General features: G+C 40.2%; 1 protein-coding gene across 1 annotated transcript in view; it reads left to right on the forward strand.

Moving 5' to 3' along the window:
* The window catches only part of TRIM67 (tripartite motif containing 67), a 380,811-nt gene extending 362,335 nt beyond the window's left edge, over nucleotides 1-18,476 (forward strand). Inside the window, exons 9-11 of the mRNA XM_078646984.1 lie at nucleotides 1,774-2,077; nucleotides 6,313-6,475; nucleotides 18,302-18,476. Of these exons, the coding sequence (XP_078503110.1) occupies nucleotides 1,774-2,077; nucleotides 6,313-6,475; nucleotides 18,302-18,364 (530 nt within the window). The 3' untranslated portion in view covers nucleotides 18,365-18,476. The remainder of the gene's footprint in view (nucleotides 1-1,773; nucleotides 2,078-6,312; nucleotides 6,476-18,301) is intronic.
* The last annotated feature ends 668 nt before the right edge of the window (nucleotides 18,477-19,144 follow it).

Genomic DNA, 19,144 nt, shown 5'->3' on the forward strand with positions numbered 1-19,144 from the left:
GGCTGAGAATTATTTGCTCCTCCACTGAAATGTCCATCGTACTCGGAACTGCCAAATACCTAGGGTGGGCATGGTCCTTAAGGAGGAGGGCTCTATCCACTAATGTGTTCTGAATTCTACATTTTCCCATTTTCCCATGTATGACTTCTTCTTGCAGACAGCAATTAGGAGATATATATGAATTTTAACTTTAAAATGCGGTTAACACGTATGGTATGAGTTTTTATTGCATAAACTCGGGAATGGTCCGTAACGCGGAGGTTTCTTTATTGTAACATGCATTTAGTTTCCGCATATTATGAAAAAGCTTATTTTAGCTTCAATTGATAAACAATTTTTATGCTTGTGTATTATGTATTTTTAACTACAAATTAATTGTGATAGAACGTTTGATGTTTTTAAGAAATGTATGCAATTTATATGTGTTTGCTTTTATGAGTGTATAACTCGAATAAAGCTTTTTCTCCTAATAAACTCATGAACAGGTATTTCTAGTTAAAGATCAGTGTTCCTCCTGCTCTAGATAAAACCTTTGCCTTTGTAGCCGATTGACTCAATTCAAACCCCAGAAGATGCTTTCCACCGGATTTGCCCTCTTTATATTATTTTCAAATTCATATCTGCGGCATATCAAAGGTTTCATATATTGAACAGATAAATAACCGACACATAATTTGCAGAAAAAGTGCTGGATCCCAAAGGTTTCCATGAGGCCCGCGACCGGCACAACCGAAGGTCAGAGTGCCATATACCAAGGCCTTGTGGTCTTGATTTCACCGCATGCCTCCATCATCCACAACACTTCATCACAACACTCACTGCATCTTTTACTCACTTCTGCAGGTTCTTTTTTATCCCAGTTTTGTTATCTTTGTCACTGTTTTGCCATCTTTTTCTTCCTTCCTCTTTCCCCCTTGTGTGTTTTTTTCTCTCTTCCTGTCAAAGTCAGTAAAGAAAAAAAATAAGCGCTGGTCCCCCAAAATGAATGCCGTTGAGCCCCACTTGCAAACACCTGCTCAAATTAAGCAATATCAATAACATTGCCCCTCGTCGAACCTCATTTACTGAAGAATGCTTTAAATTTTCACTCCTAGGTGCTGTCATTACAACACTTTCTTTTATTCGAATTCTAGTTCTGTGAAGCCAGGGCAAGTCTTCTCCTCCAATGACGGTCTCCACAAACTTTAGGAAATGCACTTGACCTTCAGCAAATATTATCTACCTATTCTGAATCAGCCCTTCCCGCCCCCATATTAAACCCACACAGACCCAGCCCGTGCATTGACCTTGCATAAGTTTCCTTTTTCTATTATCACTGCTTGGATATTGTTGTGGTCTCATTTGATGCAATAACTGTGAAAATGGCTGAGGAAATTGATTTAAATGTTATGAGGCCAGAGGACTGTAATGTTTGAAGTACCCTTGAAGATGCCATGTTGTATGTTGGAAAAAAACGATATTCAGATGTATTGTGTTCAAATGTATGAAAAATAACAGTGTTGAGTTTGGAATGAAAAATGAGGTATTTGTATGCTACAAATAAGATTGTCTTACTCGTGCCAGTGGATGCCCAACTTCCCCTTCCTAATATTGAAGAAAGTGTTTGTACAGAATGTCGGACCAATATTCAATCACTACCATTGGGAAATGAGACAATGCATTGTCTGTGATGTGTCTAGAACTCTGTATAAATTTCCGAAGGGGTTCCAACTTACCATAGTGATGTTACCACTCGCTTCTTGTTCATTTGTTGCCCCCTTCGTTTCTTCATAGTGGCTTGGTTCACGTTCGATACAGCTTCAGCCCACCGGGACATCGTCTTGTCTAACGACAACTTGACTGCAACATGTAACAGTTACGACGACCGTGTGGTGTTGGGGACTGCAGCCTTCTCCAAAGGGGTACACTACTGGGAACTCCACGTGGACCGCTATGATAATCACCCAGATCCAGCTTTTGGCATTGCCAGGATCAACGTTGTGAAAGATATGATGCTTGGGAAGGACGACAAGGCCTGGGCCATGTACGTGGACAACAATCGCAGTTGGTTCATGCATTGTAATTCTCACACCAACCGGTAAGAACTTTCCTCTGAATAGCTTCTTTTGAAATGTCTTGAAATCACAGCTCCCCCCATTAATTGTTATTCATTCATACAAACAAAATCAACTACATTCTAGTGCGAATAGTAACTATGGAGTGATAATACAAGTGTTCTCTTCAATCTGAGTTTGAGTCAAGAATACAAGAACATACTGGCCTCACACCTAATGGTAATCAACGAATGAGTGTTTACAGATAGGAGTGACCCAGCTTACAGGGTGGACCATTGGGCAATGGGCACAGGGGGTCATTTGGGAGCACGATATAGTCGTAAAAAGTTGGCATACTCAGGTAGTAGCTGACATGTGGAAAAAAGCCAATCATTATCTGGGCTGGGCTAACAAATTAACATAACAGACTCCCCTGTGGGACAGCGACATGCTCCAGGAGGTAGGTAGCTTACAGGGCTTTAGGAAATGGAAATTGATAACTATACTACGCCTGGGAGATGTGTGGCGCAGGCAACACACTCTCACTTTCCCCGAACTACAGACTGACTACCAGTTAGCAGACACAGAACGCTACAGGTACCTCCAGCTGAGACATGCTTTGAGCAGATACCTAAAGGAGGGGGAACAGATACCCGGATATAGCCCACTTGAAGACAGGCTACTATTAGACCCAATACCGGAAAGAGCGCTGTCATGCACCTATAGAAAGATAATCAACAATGCCCCGGATCTCCTGATAAAGTTAAGGGAGTCCTGGGAATCTGATGTGGGCCTACTAGAAGACGATGACATGGCGGAAGTGATACAAATCCCTAGAGAAGTGGCTATTAGAGCACGGTTCAGGCTTGTTCAACTGAGAATAATACACAGATCTTATTCCACCAGTGTACTCCTGTTTCAGCTGGGGCGCATTCCCACAGAGAACTGTCAGAGGTGATGTAATCACTTCTTTCATATTGTGTGGGAATGCCCGGTCATCCAACGTTATTGGCGGAAGGTGACGCGGATAATATCAGGGGGTGGGACAGGAGGCTCCGCTTGAAATCCGAAGGCATGTGTTATGTTTATCGAGGGAACAAAAGTTGCCTAAATACCCAAAAATATGGCTACTAGTGGCTGCAATGGTTGCCAAAAGAAACATTGCCATAGCCTTGGGGGGCGCTCTAGCGCCAACTGCAACACAATTGAAACGGGTCATGGATTGGTGCTCTGCCGCAGAAAAGACAGTATATGAAAGCAGAGGATGTCCTAAGAAATGGAAAAAAGTGTGGCAACAGGGGGAATGTTACAGGGACAACTGGGAGATGCCTGAGAGTTCAAAGAGGGAGGGGGTGGCGGGTGGGAAAGTAGTTGGACTGGGACCCTGCTTGTATCATGTTGCTTGTGACGTACAATTATTGATTGTAGATGGGGTAGTGTTGCACTGAAGATATATACAATATGTGGCTTGTGATAATGCTATATTTTGTTAATGATGGCTGTTTAATAAAAAGAATAAATTTTAAAAAAAAAATACAAGGACGTAACCTTGTGAAATACTTGTTTCTCCACTGGGAGTCAACGTCTACCTTTATTATTATTATTATTATTATTATTATTATTATTATTATTACACATATATTACTACTACTACGACACAAATACTAGTAATAATAATAATAGAGATACTCATAATATTTTAATTGCTTGTTGCTCCAGTTACCTGCTCGTGAAAGCTGTTTTTGAACCATTTTTCCTTTATTTTGTTTTCAAGGATTTTCGGTAGTTAGAAAATGTTTTGTTCGTCTACATGACCCTACGTTTTGTATTCATTTAACTGTAATGCTTGTTTAAGTAGGTGAATCTTGCAAACCACAGTCCTGTCTTTGGAAGAAGTCTAAAGATGGGTCCCTGCGAAAACACAGGGAGGCAATGATATAAGGAGTTTCTGGTTCGGCTCTGTGAATTCTGCCTTTGCACCTTTGTTGGTACAGCTTATGCTTAGAACACAGCCTTTGGCTACTCTCCCTTGAGAGGCTTCTGGCAGTATTTTGGGCCGATTCCCTACCCTCTACCCCCTCTTTAATTTGGTTTGACGAAGCCTTCCCTACATTTTCAGGCCTGTAGCAAGGTCTTCATTCCTTCTATATCACGTTCATATAGTAGAATATTGATCCCCATCTGTTGGTGGCAGCCAGGGATTCATTAACCCGCTGGCTGCTGTCGTCGGCCATTGGCCGACGGCAGCACTACCTCGCTGGTGCTGCCGTCTGCCAATTGCCGACGCAACCGCGCCTGTTTTTTAAAACGGCCGCACTGCCGCAAAAAAGCGGAAGCAGCCAACAGGTTAACTTTCCAGTTGTGCAGAATCGTTTTGCCAACCCCCGTAGGAGAGCCCCATCCTCCAGCCGTGGCCGCTGCAGATACGAGCAGTGGAGCCGGCTGGGGGGGATTTCGAGAGACGACCGGGAGAGAAAATTAATTATTTATTTAATTTTCCCTTGCTGTCATCTCTCGAATTGGGAAACAACGTTTACAACGCTGTTCCCACAACACAGTGCTATTACAATGCGGTTGTTACAACAACCTCGTTGTTAGTCCGCAATACCTTTACATTGCAAGTCATTACAGCGACTTGCTGTAGGGCGTGCAAAGGCATTGGATATAAAATCCAACACCTTCCCTGCTGTTGTGCAAAATGGAGTAGGAATAGTAAATAATACTGTTCCTAAGTCCAGCGCGCCCCCTACAGCAAGTTGTTGTAATGACTTGCAATATAAAGGTATTATGTACTAACAACGCGGTCGTTGTAACAACCGCGTTGTAATAGCATGCGATGTATTCACATGCGTTGTAACATGCTATATTCCTCAAAATACCCTCCCAGCCAGCCCCACTGCTCTTACCTGCAGCGGATGCCATCCTCCCTTCACCTCCCATGGTACAACAGAGCTTCCTTTACCTTTGCCACAAAATCATCCCAAAATGGTACACAAAAATATCAAATATTATGGGGTGATATTTATTTTAACAATAGTTAGGGCACAATGCTTATACAGACAATGTTTTGACAACACTATTCTGGTACCACACTCTCTTCCCAGATAATGCTCTTATGCAGAGCGCCGGTGTAAGGCTACGAGTTTCTGGACCCACATGCTCCTTGCAGCAGGAAAAAGCACAGCTACTCCCAGCAGTTGCCCACTGGTCACTTCATTCTTTTTCTGCAAAGCTTTGAAATACCTATGCCCTTCTGCCTTGGAGCCTGTGAGATTGCAGCTTTGCTCATCAAACTCCTAGTTCAAGAGAGTACTGAAAGCTACAAGGGCTGATGCAGGGTCGGACTGGCCTATAGGGCAATCATGCAGTGTCCGGTGGGCTGGTGTTATACGTCAGTGTGTGGGCCGGTTTTTAGCAGTTTATTGGCCTGTTTTATAGCCAGGTTGGCCGGATATCACTATTGGTTCCCTGATTTAACCACAAATATTGGTTACAGTAAAAACAAATGCATGCAACTCCCATACCTTGCAAAATACCCACACAGCGTGTGTTTACAAGTTCAAAACCTGCCTGATTCACAATAGTGGGACCGTTTTTTTAGCTATCTGGTTTGCTAATGGGGGCCACTTTAATGTTAGTGCCTGGGTCCATTTTTTACCCTAGTCCGACCATGGGCAGATGTGTGTGACGTAGCAACCATACTCAGCAGTTATTATAAACTACCACTGAGGAAGTACTATGATGCCCCTTCCCTCCTGTAGAACCTTGAGAGATGCGAGCAACTTCAGGAACAACGAATGATGTATGTTCACTCCGATAATTGTAGGAGTAAATTAACATCTGTCAAAGAGACGAGGAAAACTCTAAACTAAAAATATGTATGTGTGTACTTGTGTGTGGGAGAGCGAACGAGACAGGGAACAAGGTAGAGAGACCAGACAAAAGAGTGAAAGGAGAAAGAGAAAAAGATAAGGGTAGAAAGGCAATGGATCAGAAGGATGGGAGATGAAGGAAACGAGAGAGGGCTGCAGTAGAGGTACATGGGAGCAAGTTGTGGTTCAGGTGAATTTAAAAAAAATAAGATGATGATATCACCCTTTTATTGAGAAATAACATTCATACCACATTTTTATTTGGGAGAAACTGCGTTGTGGTTACGTTTAAATAATAGTGTTTTTATTTGGAAACAAAGTTAAAAATGTTGTGCCTTAATGGAATGAACGTTCTTGCTCGTAATCGTACCTTTTTTGCACAGTAATCTGCCATTTATCCTTTTCAGAACGGAAGGCGGTGTCTTTAAAAGTTCCACTGTCGGTGTACTCTTGGACCTGAACAAACACATACTGCAGTTCTTTATCAATGGACAGAAACAGGGCCCTGCAGCTTTTGAAAACCTTGAGGGTGTGTTCATGCCTGCGATAAGCCTGAACCGAAATGTACAGGTAAAGTTTGTTCATCACACAAATCCGTTGACATGGCCACGGGGAACTAGCCCCCAGATGCATCAACAACCCATTTTGCGATTCCTTAATAGCGAAAAATACCGATTCGCTATTAAGGAATAGCAAAATGGAATGCATCAAGAAATCAATAAAAAAAATAGCGATTTCTAAGAATTCCTTAATTGCGACTCGCAAATTGCAAGTCGCAATTAAGGAATACCTCCCCATTCATTCCTATGGGCCTAGAGGCCCATTGGAATGAATGGGAAGACAATCTCAATATGCGAATCGCAATTAGCGATTCGCAAATTGAGATTGCGATTTCAAGGGCGCAGGGGTGTCCAAAGGACACCCTGTTGCACCCCTGAAATTGATATGTGCACATATGTTGCGCACACACATGCCCTTAGGGCATGTGTGTGCGCAACATGAAACTTTGAAAAATGCACTTTAGTGCATTTTTCAAAGTTTTTGCAAATTACCATGAAGTTATACTTCATGGTAATTTGCGTGCCCTATTAGCGAATTCGCTATATTAAAAACGTTCATGCGTTGCATTTAAGGAATCTCAATTTGAGATTCCTTAAATGCAAATAATCGCAATTTAGCGATTTCTAAAATTGCGATTTTTGCATTTGGGATGATGCATCCCAAATGCAAAAATACTGGTCGCAAAGGGGCAGATTCTGAGAATCTGCCCCTTTGCGAGCGGATTTTTGTTTGATGCAACTAGCTGTAAGTCCCATGCGAGAAACTATGGGGCTTATTTGCCGTTGTGTTACTTTTAATATGGGAAAAAGCAACATACCCGCGAAATAAGCCCCTATGTGTTCTATTCCGCAGCCATCTCATGCCACCTCGTGCTTGATGATCTTCATTTGTACTGAGTTGTGACCTTTGCATGTATTTAAGCAAGAGACTAACAACCAAAGCAGTCATGGGTCGGGACGGCCTCCTTTAGCAACATTATATATAGACTTTTAATGTAAGTAGGCTTGCCCCCTATAATAGTGAGGCCGATTATGTTGTCAGACCACTAGATGCTGCTGGGTGCCATGTTTACTCTTTCCTTGGCGTACCTTGTTTTTAATACTTAGAAACAGGTGTTATGACACATGACAAACATGGAAGAAGCATTCAGAAGGCCCTGCATTGAATTTCGGCACCAGGCCTTGCGAAATCCTTTGACAAGCCTGCTGAATACTCCGCTATTAAATGCACCTTTTAGTGGAATCAGAGTACTACAAGGGCCTCATGAGGTTCTAAACCATTTTCGTGGGTCGAGGTAGTCCATTATTAAGGTTACATTTCTGACCAAAGAAACTGTACAGGAACTGGGGCGGTTTCACTTGAGGAGTGTTAGGGTCGTTGACCCTCCCACAATGTGAGCCATCACACACTACAGCATTAATTATAAGGATCCGTACCAGGCAGCAGTACTGTATGCAAAGTATTGTCAGGGGAGGAGGCGTGGCCCTGTCACAGTGCACCATGTCATCATCTATCCTCCTGATGGTTGCCATCAAGTGCGCATGTCCAATTGGCCATTAGCTTCAATGCCGCCAATCTGGTATGTGCACATTTGCCCTCTGAATCTGCACTGTATGAGAGCCCTATGGGGGGCAGTGACCCAGTCTCCTTGTACTCGGAGGGAGAGTTGGCCCGCCCAGCCAATCCCGATGCTGCTTTCAAGCTTTATGTTGATATACAGAGCATGAAAGCAGCGTTGGGATTGGCTATGTTTTTGCCCATCACAGCTCTTTGTCAGCAGTGGGCACCACACTGAAAGAGTAACAAACTGTACCTGAGTACGCAGGGAAAAGGGAGATCGCCGTTTTCAAAATCCCTTGAATTACAGTGGTCAAGCGACAGGAAAAGTAAGTTAATTTTGTAGGCTTATCGCCCCACCACTGTCATATTTTACTAGCTGCTGCTGCACAGGACGCCATGTCACAGGAGGCAGCATCACAAAAGTCCTAGATTATCATATTTGTTTTGGAAGTACTTTCAAAGGGACCAAATCTTGCGTTTGATAGATAATTTGTTGCATATATTTTGGCCAATTTCCAGTGCTTATTTTGACCCAGAATAAGTACCAGGGACCAAAGTTTTGCTAAGAAGCCTGCAACCAATACTGCAAAAATTGAGGGGGCTAAATACTAATGCTGCACAGCCTTGTATGCGTTTTGTGACTCTTTCTTTCACCACCGACAATCCTAACCCTTTTCTCTCACTCTTACAGGTTCTTTTTCATCGCAGCTTGCGCCCTTTGTGACTGTTTTTCAGTCTCTCTCTTCCTCTTTCTTTACTTCGTTTGTGTTTTCTCTCGCCTGTCAGGGTGACAGTTTGATGAGGAAAAATAGGAGTTAGTCCCCTAACATGAAGGCCTGTAAGTCCCACCTGCAACCACCGGCTCAAATTAAGGCCTGCTGTTTTCAATACCCACAAAGCCCTACCCATTTTCACTACCTGGTGCCATATAAGACTGTGGGTTGTTGCCTACTGTTATAATTTTGCACCAATTCATAGTTCTTTTTCTTGAGGGAGTGAGGCTTTCTATATCTCTATCTTACACTAATAATCATTGCATAAACCCCACATCTGGTTGTATGGTCTTTTGTTAATCGATAAAGAGAAATAAGAAGCAATCATCTACCTAATCAATGAATCATTAAAGATTTAAAAGTCTGTCAATGCAGAGAGTTAGTGTGAGTTAAAGGGTTTTATTTTCAAATCTTTTAGTCTTTCATTCATTAGACATTAATCTTCAGATTTCTGCATTAAACGTTAATATAATCAATCAATCGATATTTGATTATAAAATACAACAAAATGTTTTTTAGAATCACAATCACTATAGTAATAAAACAAGCATCTTCCATAAAAGAAAATCCCTAAACTAAATTAATTTGGGATAAATGGAGAAAAAGGTGTCATTTCAGAACCACAATGAAGATTTCTGATCAGAGAGAGACACCTATGCGGAAGCATGACGCTTTTGCATTAAAAGGTAGAAAACATTCTCAGCTCAATTTTTACTGAATTGTCTGTGGGGACCTATTGAATTCAGTAAAATCTTAATAAAACAGCCTCGCATGAAAAAAGGCGTCAGGACCTCAAGGCGAGTCTCCAATTAGACTGTCAAGGAAGGAATCTTACTTTACTCTAAGAACATGCACTTTTCTTTTGTCCTTTTCATCCCCAAGTAGAATATCAGCAAGTCTGGGAATAAGTAAACTCACCATTTTCTCATCAGAGCATAATAGACTTTCAGATATTAGTCCTTGAAAAGTTGCACCTTGTTTTCTTATGATCCAAACACTTCTTCCCGTTAAACATTCTTCCAGTTGCTTGAAGAACTGAAATCTTCATTCTCAGGGGTCTCACTAATACAAAAGAACTTGGCACAGAAGCTGAAAATATGAAAAGACATCTTTATTAAACTTAATAAGTGAGACTACGTCGCACAGGAACCTTTAGCACCTGAATGAGGCAGTCTAAAGAATACAGAATACAGAGGTCTTTTATATGCTTAGGATTTACAAACTCAGCATAAAAGAAAAGGGCAGTCCTAGCTTCTGCAAGCATACAAAATACCTAATATGGACATACAAGATCTGCAAAATGTTAGCCAATAGAAAAACATCATGTAACCAGAATGTCCCCTTTACATCGTGTTTCTGCCCAACCCATAAGTCAATCAACTACAGCACTTATAGGTCAATCAGTAATGGCAGAACATGTCTGTATGCAGTTAGGCCAGCTAGTGTCTGAGATTGCTTTCAAAGCAAGGACAGAGGGGGGTTTTCTACACGTTGCAGTCCAAAGGGCAGAAACACATCATGAATAGAGCAGTCTGTGTAAAGGCAACACAAATTGAAGACAAATGTAAGATGGAGTCAAAATTAAAGAACCTCAGACCCCCCCTTTTGCCATTACACAGGCAAATCCTAAAATTATTTTGCAAACATTATGTATTTCAGTGACTATTGACAATGCCAATAAAACAATAAGAATCAGTCTCCAAACACCAATTCTATACAATCGCACGGGAAATACCCAGAGTCCGTCAAAGCCTCTTCTGGCAGGCTTCTATTGTCCATCAAATCCTGTTTCTGTTGTTTTCTTCCGCATGGGCCTCTACATTCAGGCCTTTCAAGAAAATGATGTTACTCAGTATCCATTGGAGTGCCTTCCTGGCAAACACTCACAGCTCACTTGAAAGTCTCAATGTCTCAATGCAGTGCACCAATATTTCCTGTGCTGCAGGCACTACAGATAGTGTGCTCTTCATTGATCAAGGGCACAGATCATCTCATGCAGACCCAAGTACTTTAATCGGGGAAGAGCAACAGACTGTCACTCTCAGCAACACTTTCAGGCTCCAACATTCTCTTATTCAGTGTCAGAGGATGCTCGGGCTGCTCTTTCATGGGCACCATAATGTAGTGCCTTTTGCCAATCTCAAATCCTCCGGTGCACTGCACTTCCGTTGGAGCAAAGGAAAAGGGGGTGTGTGCCCAAAACTCAGGCCAAGGGGCTCAAGGGACTGCACACTGTCAGAGGTTAACCAGCACATGACAGGTGGGTGGAAAACTGAAGCCTCAAAAACAACAAGAATCCTTCTCTTTCGCTCTTTGCACTGAAATTCTGGTTCTGTGGCAAAACCAGATCCTCCTTCTTTTCTGATGTTCAACGCCTTCTGATGAAGCAAGCACAATACGTTGGAGATACAGTTGATGAAGCACTTTCTGGGTGTTGGGACTGTTCATCTGTTAGCTGTCACTGATGAGAATTAGAACTCATCTTTATCACCGTTCTGCAGGGTATCATTCTCCCTTTGACTCTGGAAGATCCCGCAGAACCTAGTGACGTAGAAAATGTGACACCGTTGTTTCCTTCAATTAAGTACAAAAACAGTTCATTGTACAACAAGGGACTGCAAGTAAGTTGCCTGCAATCTTTAAAGGAGTGGCCATACCTCATGGGACATTTCTGGTCTAGAACACACTGTCAAAGGCAATTCAAAGACAAAGGCAGTAGGCAAAACAGTGCCTCTAGCCTCTTTAATTGAGTTTCCATGTGAGAGCATATCCCCTACCATCTAAGGGTAGATAGCGACATGGGAATTCTATCTGAATGGATGTCATCACACGTGGTGGCATTGTCTAATGGGGCAAACACATTTTTTTTCTCTAAATGATTACATATAGGTGTTCCCTAATTCCTTATCTACAACACCTCAAAAGAGAAATCGCATAATACATTTTATCAGGGACATGTAGATACCTCCCTTTAAGAATTGTGCATCAGGTGGACTATGCAATGCAAAAAGCTAATGATCAAAATGTGGAAACAAAAGACAAGAACTAGAGAGTCCTGGTATTTCCATTATTTAAAATACATCTGGTCCATCAAAAATTAAAGCAGCAGGAAAAAGGAACTAAAAACCAAATTAGAATAGGCATTGAATTTGTCATATTCAAAAAAACGTAAGGTATCTCCTATTGAGGTGGAAAACGTATCTTACTATAGTATTGATTCAGTTAACCAGTCCATCACTACCCTAACAGTCAAACTGGGAAACATCAGAGTAGGCCTAAAGGAAATTTTTGAAAACCAGTCTGGTCATACAAAAGGGAATTATACATAATATGGGGTCTCTGGTACATTACTGCAGTCTGGAAGTGTGAACCTGAGCAATACACCAACTGGTGAAAGGAATTTGGAAAAGGGAAATGGGACTAGGTAAAAATGAAGCCTTGTTTCCTTTATGGTACAAAGCCATACACTACTTAGGAAGCAGAACAAAACTGACTAATGTAATATAGAAATTAGGTCACCATGTACAAGAGTCACAAATCTATAATTTATCCTTACGTCCAATTCAGGATACATAAATTTAGGGCTGCCTGTTCCTTTAAGGGAAGAGGACAGTATTGTGACTAATTGCAGAATACACACTTTGATTCTGTATATCTCTTTTTTTATTTTCCTTCAAATACCATTAAAGCCAAATTTGACATACACTGATGAAGTGTTGTCTTGTTGTGCTCACAGCATGAAAACATCATATCTGTGAAATTTAGTATCAGCGCAAAAAAAACAACAAAAAACACACATATGCCAAGCCATCAGATATACGCGCTGTATATCAATGCACAAAAAGCATAGACAAAACAATAGCATATGTAAATAAGCGGTAACACACAACACTATTGCATGCACTTTTATGCACTGTGAACCTGCAGCTCAAAACAGAATATTCAGGCCTGCTTAATTTGTCAGGCTTAAAATCCTCACCAGGAACAATTCATAAAAGGATAAAATGCAAAAATATGTAAAACGCACGAACATTTCTGCACATAACACACAAAATATCAACTGTAACAACCATCTTTTGAAAACATGCTAAACCCTTTTAACTTTCCAAAAACGTTTTCACAGACACTCTGCGTGTCCCGTGCGCCAACACCCTTTGAGGCCCTGCTTTTCCAAGCAATAATTTATCCATCTGTTTACACTTACTCCTAACTCCCACCTCACTCTAAGGCTGAAAAAAACAAAAAAACCTTCCCAACTCTTTCTAACCTGCAATAACCAACCCTATTTAAAAACACATGATATATATATTACTCCTGTTAGGGGCTAAAATTTATTTCTATACTTAGATTATTAAAACAGTTACTGTGACTAATTCGCAGAACATAATAACACACATACCAGTTTTTAGAACAAATGCTTGTTTGCAATGGTACTCATTTCATCTACCTTAAATGGATGAAGGCTCAGTTAGGTCCAGCAAAAGTTAAAACCTTCCACCCTGATATTAAACTCAAACCTCTGCACAAGGCACATTGGATCACTGACCTATTTAAAAGGAAACCCAAATGGGAACAACCTGCAAATTTGTATTATACCTAAATGTATGCATTTACTGAAGCCTAAAGCACTTTAAAGCTATTGTAAATGGCAAAAATGCCCAAATTTTACCCAAATTCGACTTTGATATTTGGGGCACTAAAAAATAAATATCCTATAATAATGTTACATATTAATCATCCTCAGAATGTTCTTTACAAATTGCAGAGATTGGATATTAGACATATATCCTGCAAATCCTGAGAAAATGAGTTTTTCACGCCTGGTCAAGTGAAATTCTATATGCTAATGCCCTCATTATGCAGTATACCATACCTTAAATTAAATTATAATGCTAGGAGGTCACAGTATAAGTATTAAGCTTCATGAATAGTAAAAAACGAATTTTGTAGCACTTATTTTTATAACCTAATCAGTTTTGATAATTCCACACATTAAGGCTCTGTAATTCCTTGAATCTGACTTCATTTTCTTTTCTTTTCTTTTTTAATTTTCTCTGTGCCACGTAGGCCAAGAAACAAAGTGGCCTGGCCTCCCCAGGTCATGTACACATTAACCAGATTAAACTGTAAGAAACTAACTTTCGTCACCCGAAACTGACCTGCAAAGCCAATTTCCCTGATTGATCTTTATCTGAGATTGCCAATCAATGTTCAAGACATCATTAACTTTTTAGTTTCCCTGGACTTGCCCTATCTTGTTTCAGCATCTTTTACGGTTTCTTTCTTTTTAAATGTTTCTTCATTACATGGATTAATTATTATTTAGCAACTGAGCCAAGAATATGCTTAGAGAAATGCTTAAAAAGAGGAAAACCCTTAATTAAAATGTCTTCCTATAATACAAAATAATGAACCTTAGTTTTGAAACCTTTTTAAAACAACATTCTGAAATGCAACGTTTTCACCTGTGCAACTGAGGGGAAAATCCTGGCTAAATAAAAATTCCTGTTTATTTAGCTTGTCTCTAAGTGCTTGTAACAAGCTGGCAGTCTTTTTCAAACTAAAACATATCAATGCGTGTTCTATATTATTTTGAGTTCAGCAGGAATTTACTTCAGCTGATCTGTTTGCCTGTTAATAGCTAACACAATGTATCTAAGGAAAATGCTGTAAGTTTATTTATTTTTTTGCAAAACACCCAATTTCGTTTTTGGGGGCTTTTTATTCCTAGTGAATGTGAATTTTAGTTTTTAAACATTTAGACATCTTGCTTAATAGACTGAAAACATCAAAAAGAAACACAAACACAAATTTGAGCTCATTTCAGACAAACAGAAAGGGGTCAAACACTCAGGACACACAATACGGCGCACTTTTAGCCATGCATTTCATGAATAGTGCCATCGCTATTCACTTACAGAAATTGCACTAATGGGAAAACCACATAGACATTTAAACACACATTTAACCCACATATCAATACTCAGGACAGAAATAAATGACAGCCCACAGACTGTACTTAAACCAAACCATTTGTAAATACTAGTTGTAAGTCATATTTACAAGAAACGCTTCTCAATTGTGTTCCAAAAGAGTGCAAAAACAGCCCAACAGACTGATGTATGTCCAAGAAGCGAAAATACACTCAATTCACTAGCTTTGGTTAGCAGAACACCAAACAAAATCGTTCTGCATATCTTCATTCATAAAACTGCGCAGAACAAAGGATCCTTGTATGTATTATGTCATATTTTAATTCCCTGGGGATACAAAATCACCAAGGAAGAAATATGTTTGTAAATCTAAACCTATTTAGATATTCCCTTTAGGGGAAGCCAGCTAATCCAAACGTATACAAAGTTGGCCAACACAAAGCTCCAAATTTGCTAAGATCAGGCATCTTATAGCTCACTAATCTAGCTTCAAACTTCAAGGGGCTATCTCTATCGATACACTCGTAAATATACAAGAACCTCGGTTTTTGAAAATTGCAATCTTCAAATAAAAACTAAGGACCAACCAAACTAAGAACCAAACTAAGGACCAAGCAAAACTAAGAACAAAGGACTGGGAGCGACCCACATATACTTCTTATTTTTACTAATCAAAAGGTTATCCAAATTCTAACTGTCAAGTTCTAAATGACCTAACGGTTTCTTTTTTTTTTTTTTTTTTTAATACTCACGCCAAAAAGGGTTCTCAGTCAGGAGTGACATCATGTGGAGGATCAAAATCAGGAAGAGCAGAAATACACTGGGCTGCAGAGACGAAGAATCCCCAGAATCCCTGTGCACAGAGTACCTTCTTAGTAGAATCCTGTCTTGTCGTCCTCAGTAGCTTTCTGTCTCCTGACAAGATCACTCCCACAGAAAGTCACTTCTCTGATGAAGCCCCGCGTTGGGCGCCATCTGACGAACTGAAATCTTCATTCTCAGGGGTCTCACTAATACAAAAGAACTTAGCACAGAAGCTGAAAATATGAAAAGACATCTTTATTAAACTTAATAAGTGAGACTACGTCGCACAGGAGCCTTTAGCACCTGAATGAGGCAGTCTAAAGAATACAGAATACAGAGGTCTTTTATATGCTTAGGATTTACAAACTCAGCATAAAAGAAAGGGGCAGTCCTAGCTTCTGCAAGCATTCAAAATACCTAATATGGACATACAAGATCTGCAAAATGTTAGCCAATAGAAAAACATCATGTAACCAGAATGTCCCCCTTACATCGTGTTTCTGCCCAACCCATAAGTCAATCAACTACAGCATTTCTAGGTCAATCAGTAATGGCAGAACAGGTCTGTATGCAGTTAGGCCAGCTAGTGTCTGAGATTGCTTTCAAAGCAAGGACAGAGGGGGGTTTTCTACACGTTGCAGTCCAAAGGGCAGAAACACTTCATGAATAGAGCAGTCTGTGTAAAGGCAACACAAATTGAAGACAAATGTAAGATGGAGTCAAAATTAAAGAACCTCATGCTTGGTCTCCACCTTGTGAGAACCTCAGTAGTCTAATACAAAACAAGAGTCTATTCACTAGCTAACAGTAGGATTCTGAAGACTTATAGTGATACGATGGCTGCAGTGCGACTTTTCAGTAAAGTATGTTAATACACTTTCTTGTACATATACAAATAATTATCAATCAAAAGTTTGAGTTAAGCATTTCTTTGAGAAATGCACCCTTTTATTCACTGTAGATTTCTAGACATTTAAAAAATTGTTCTATATTTCCTCTTTAAACCTCTTTTGGCTCATGTTACATCATAATATGTATCCATATGTTTCTGCGGCTCATTATTACCTATTGACCACATCTATAGTCTCATTATAGTAGTGGATTAACATCTATCGAAGAGACGAGGAAAGCTCTCAACTAAATATATGTATGTGTGTACATGTGTGTGGGTGAAAGAGACCAAGAACAAGGTAGAGAGAATACACAAAAGAGTGAAAGCAGAAAGAGAAAGAGATGAGGGCAGAAAGGCAACGGATCAGAAGAATAGGAGATGAAGGATATGAGAGGGGGTTGGGGGCACGCATATGGGAACAAAGAGTGGTTAAGGTGATCTAGAGAAAATAAGGATTATGATATCATACTTTTATTGACCAACAGCTTTCATGCCACATTTCTTTTGGGAGAAATTCTGTACCCCTCTTGCATGCTCTTCAGGGTACCTGGGAGCACTGTCAGTGATCATTTTGCATGTTGGGTTGTGTTGTAGCACGTATAGGTCCCCAAGAATGACATTGTTTGTTGTCTGGAGCTGTCCCCTATGTGGAGGAAAATGACCATCATACTATGTTTGCCCTGTGGTGTGATGTGGTGTGAAGGTAGGCATTTGACTGCTTTTACATAGTGTATGGGGACTCCCAGAAGTCTATACATCTTAGACAAAACTCTAATTAAGATAGCTGCGTTTTGAGATTTCCCTGACGTGGGTAAGTCCCTTGTGCCCACAAGAAATATAATTGTTTACGCGACTCATGAGACAGTACATATTATATGTTATTACATAGGTTATTTCTTTGATTGATCAAAAGCATATATATATTGATACAGTTTTACAATAAATTAAATCAGGAGCTCTCCTTTATTATCTGGATTACACCCACCTAAACAAAAAAAGAAAATCAAGAAAACAAAGGAGTGCTTCCGATATAATTTATAATAAAACTGTATCACTATGTCTTTGCTTTGATAAGTTAAAAAGACAAACATAATCTATTGTAAAACATATTTTATGTGTGGACACCTCCTGAATTGTTTGACAAACAATTGAATCCAATTGGAGCAGCTTTCTTGCTAACTAGAAGGGGATGTCCTCTCCTCTCTCTTTGAGGCACATGTACCAGTTAGAGTGTGTACAGTTAGGGGGTAAGGGTATCATATGTAGATCATTGTGGTGCCCTGGGAGGTACTGCTCCTGCCTTATGTATGGCCCATTTGGGATGTGGGCAGCTACTATGGATTGTGAGCTTGCATTATGAGTGGGACATTCTGGCTCGTCCCTCAGGGTGAGAGAGGTTTCCCAAGAGCCACTGCTAGTGTTGTTGATGGGAAACAGTGTTTACATTGCATGCTTTACATCGCATGGCATTACAATGCGGTTGTTACATCGACTGCGTTGTAACTTCACGAACCATTACATTGCAAGTCGTTACAATGACTTGCTGTAGGGTTAGAAGGTGTTGGATTTACAATCCAACGCCTTCCCTGCTGTTGCACAAACTGGAGTAGGAATAGTAAATCATACTATTCCTAAGTCCAGCACACCCCCTACAGCAAGTCGCTGTAATGACTTGTGATGTAATGGTTCGCGATGTAACAACGTGGTCGTTGTAACAACCACATTGTAATGGCATGCGATGTAAAGCATGCGTAGCAAAGACATATATTCGCTGTTGACAGTTCAGCGAAAATATAAATGAATACGTTTTATTCTGAGTAATTTTTATTCTGATTACTTCTTTAATGTCTCTATATTTATGTCTTTCCAACAGGTAACTCTTCATACAGGACTAGAAGTGCCCATGAGCATACGACAGACAAAATCATCCAACTGATCCCATTCCCGGCTGGCTTTTATACTCTACTTTTATAATTTCACAGTAATTATAATCAACAGTAACATGGCCTCATTCTTGATTTCACATATCTAAGATCAACATTTATAGTTATAACGTGTGCTATATTATTTAAATTATGATAAAACAAAGTTTTCAAAACATTATTTTTTGCTTTTTAAAAGTAACGAATGTACTTATAGATTGGGTTTTCTATTGAAATGCATATTTGTGTGTCTTTATCTATCTTCACCTATAAGATGGGCGCAGACCTAATTGTATCTTATCCTATTTGTATAAACAACACACACATGCACATTCAAAAGGCACGCTGCTTATGTGGGTTCAGTCAAATTCATAGGGGGCATACTTTTATAAAAAAGGAATGTGTCTACGTCCGAGTGTTCCCTAATGAAGCTGGACACAATGTGTTACCAAATAAATTCTACTCTGGGCTAACCTACAGGTCACGGGCTGTAGATGGAGAGGGATTCTCTGCCTGTAAATCATGAGTTTTCATCATTACTAGGTGAAGGGTATCTCTAAGGAGTGAGCATTGGCAACCTGTATCTGTACAAAACAATGTTAAGATGTTTGACTTCTGGTCTCACAACATCCACTAACAATATGGCCGTCATTGGTTGGATAATCACAGCTTAGGGACTTATTTACAAGCTCCTTGCGCCGCCGTTGTGACACTTTTTCCCATATTAAAAGTGATGCACTGGTGCACCGACGTTGCGCCATTTTTTCGAATATTAAGTGACGCACTGGCGGCAC

Source organism: Lissotriton helveticus, chromosome 6 (assembly GCF_964261635.1).
Source record: "Lissotriton helveticus chromosome 6, aLisHel1.1, whole genome shotgun sequence".
In the NCBI taxonomy this organism is placed as follows: Eukaryota; Metazoa; Chordata; class Amphibia; order Caudata; family Salamandridae; genus Lissotriton; species Lissotriton helveticus.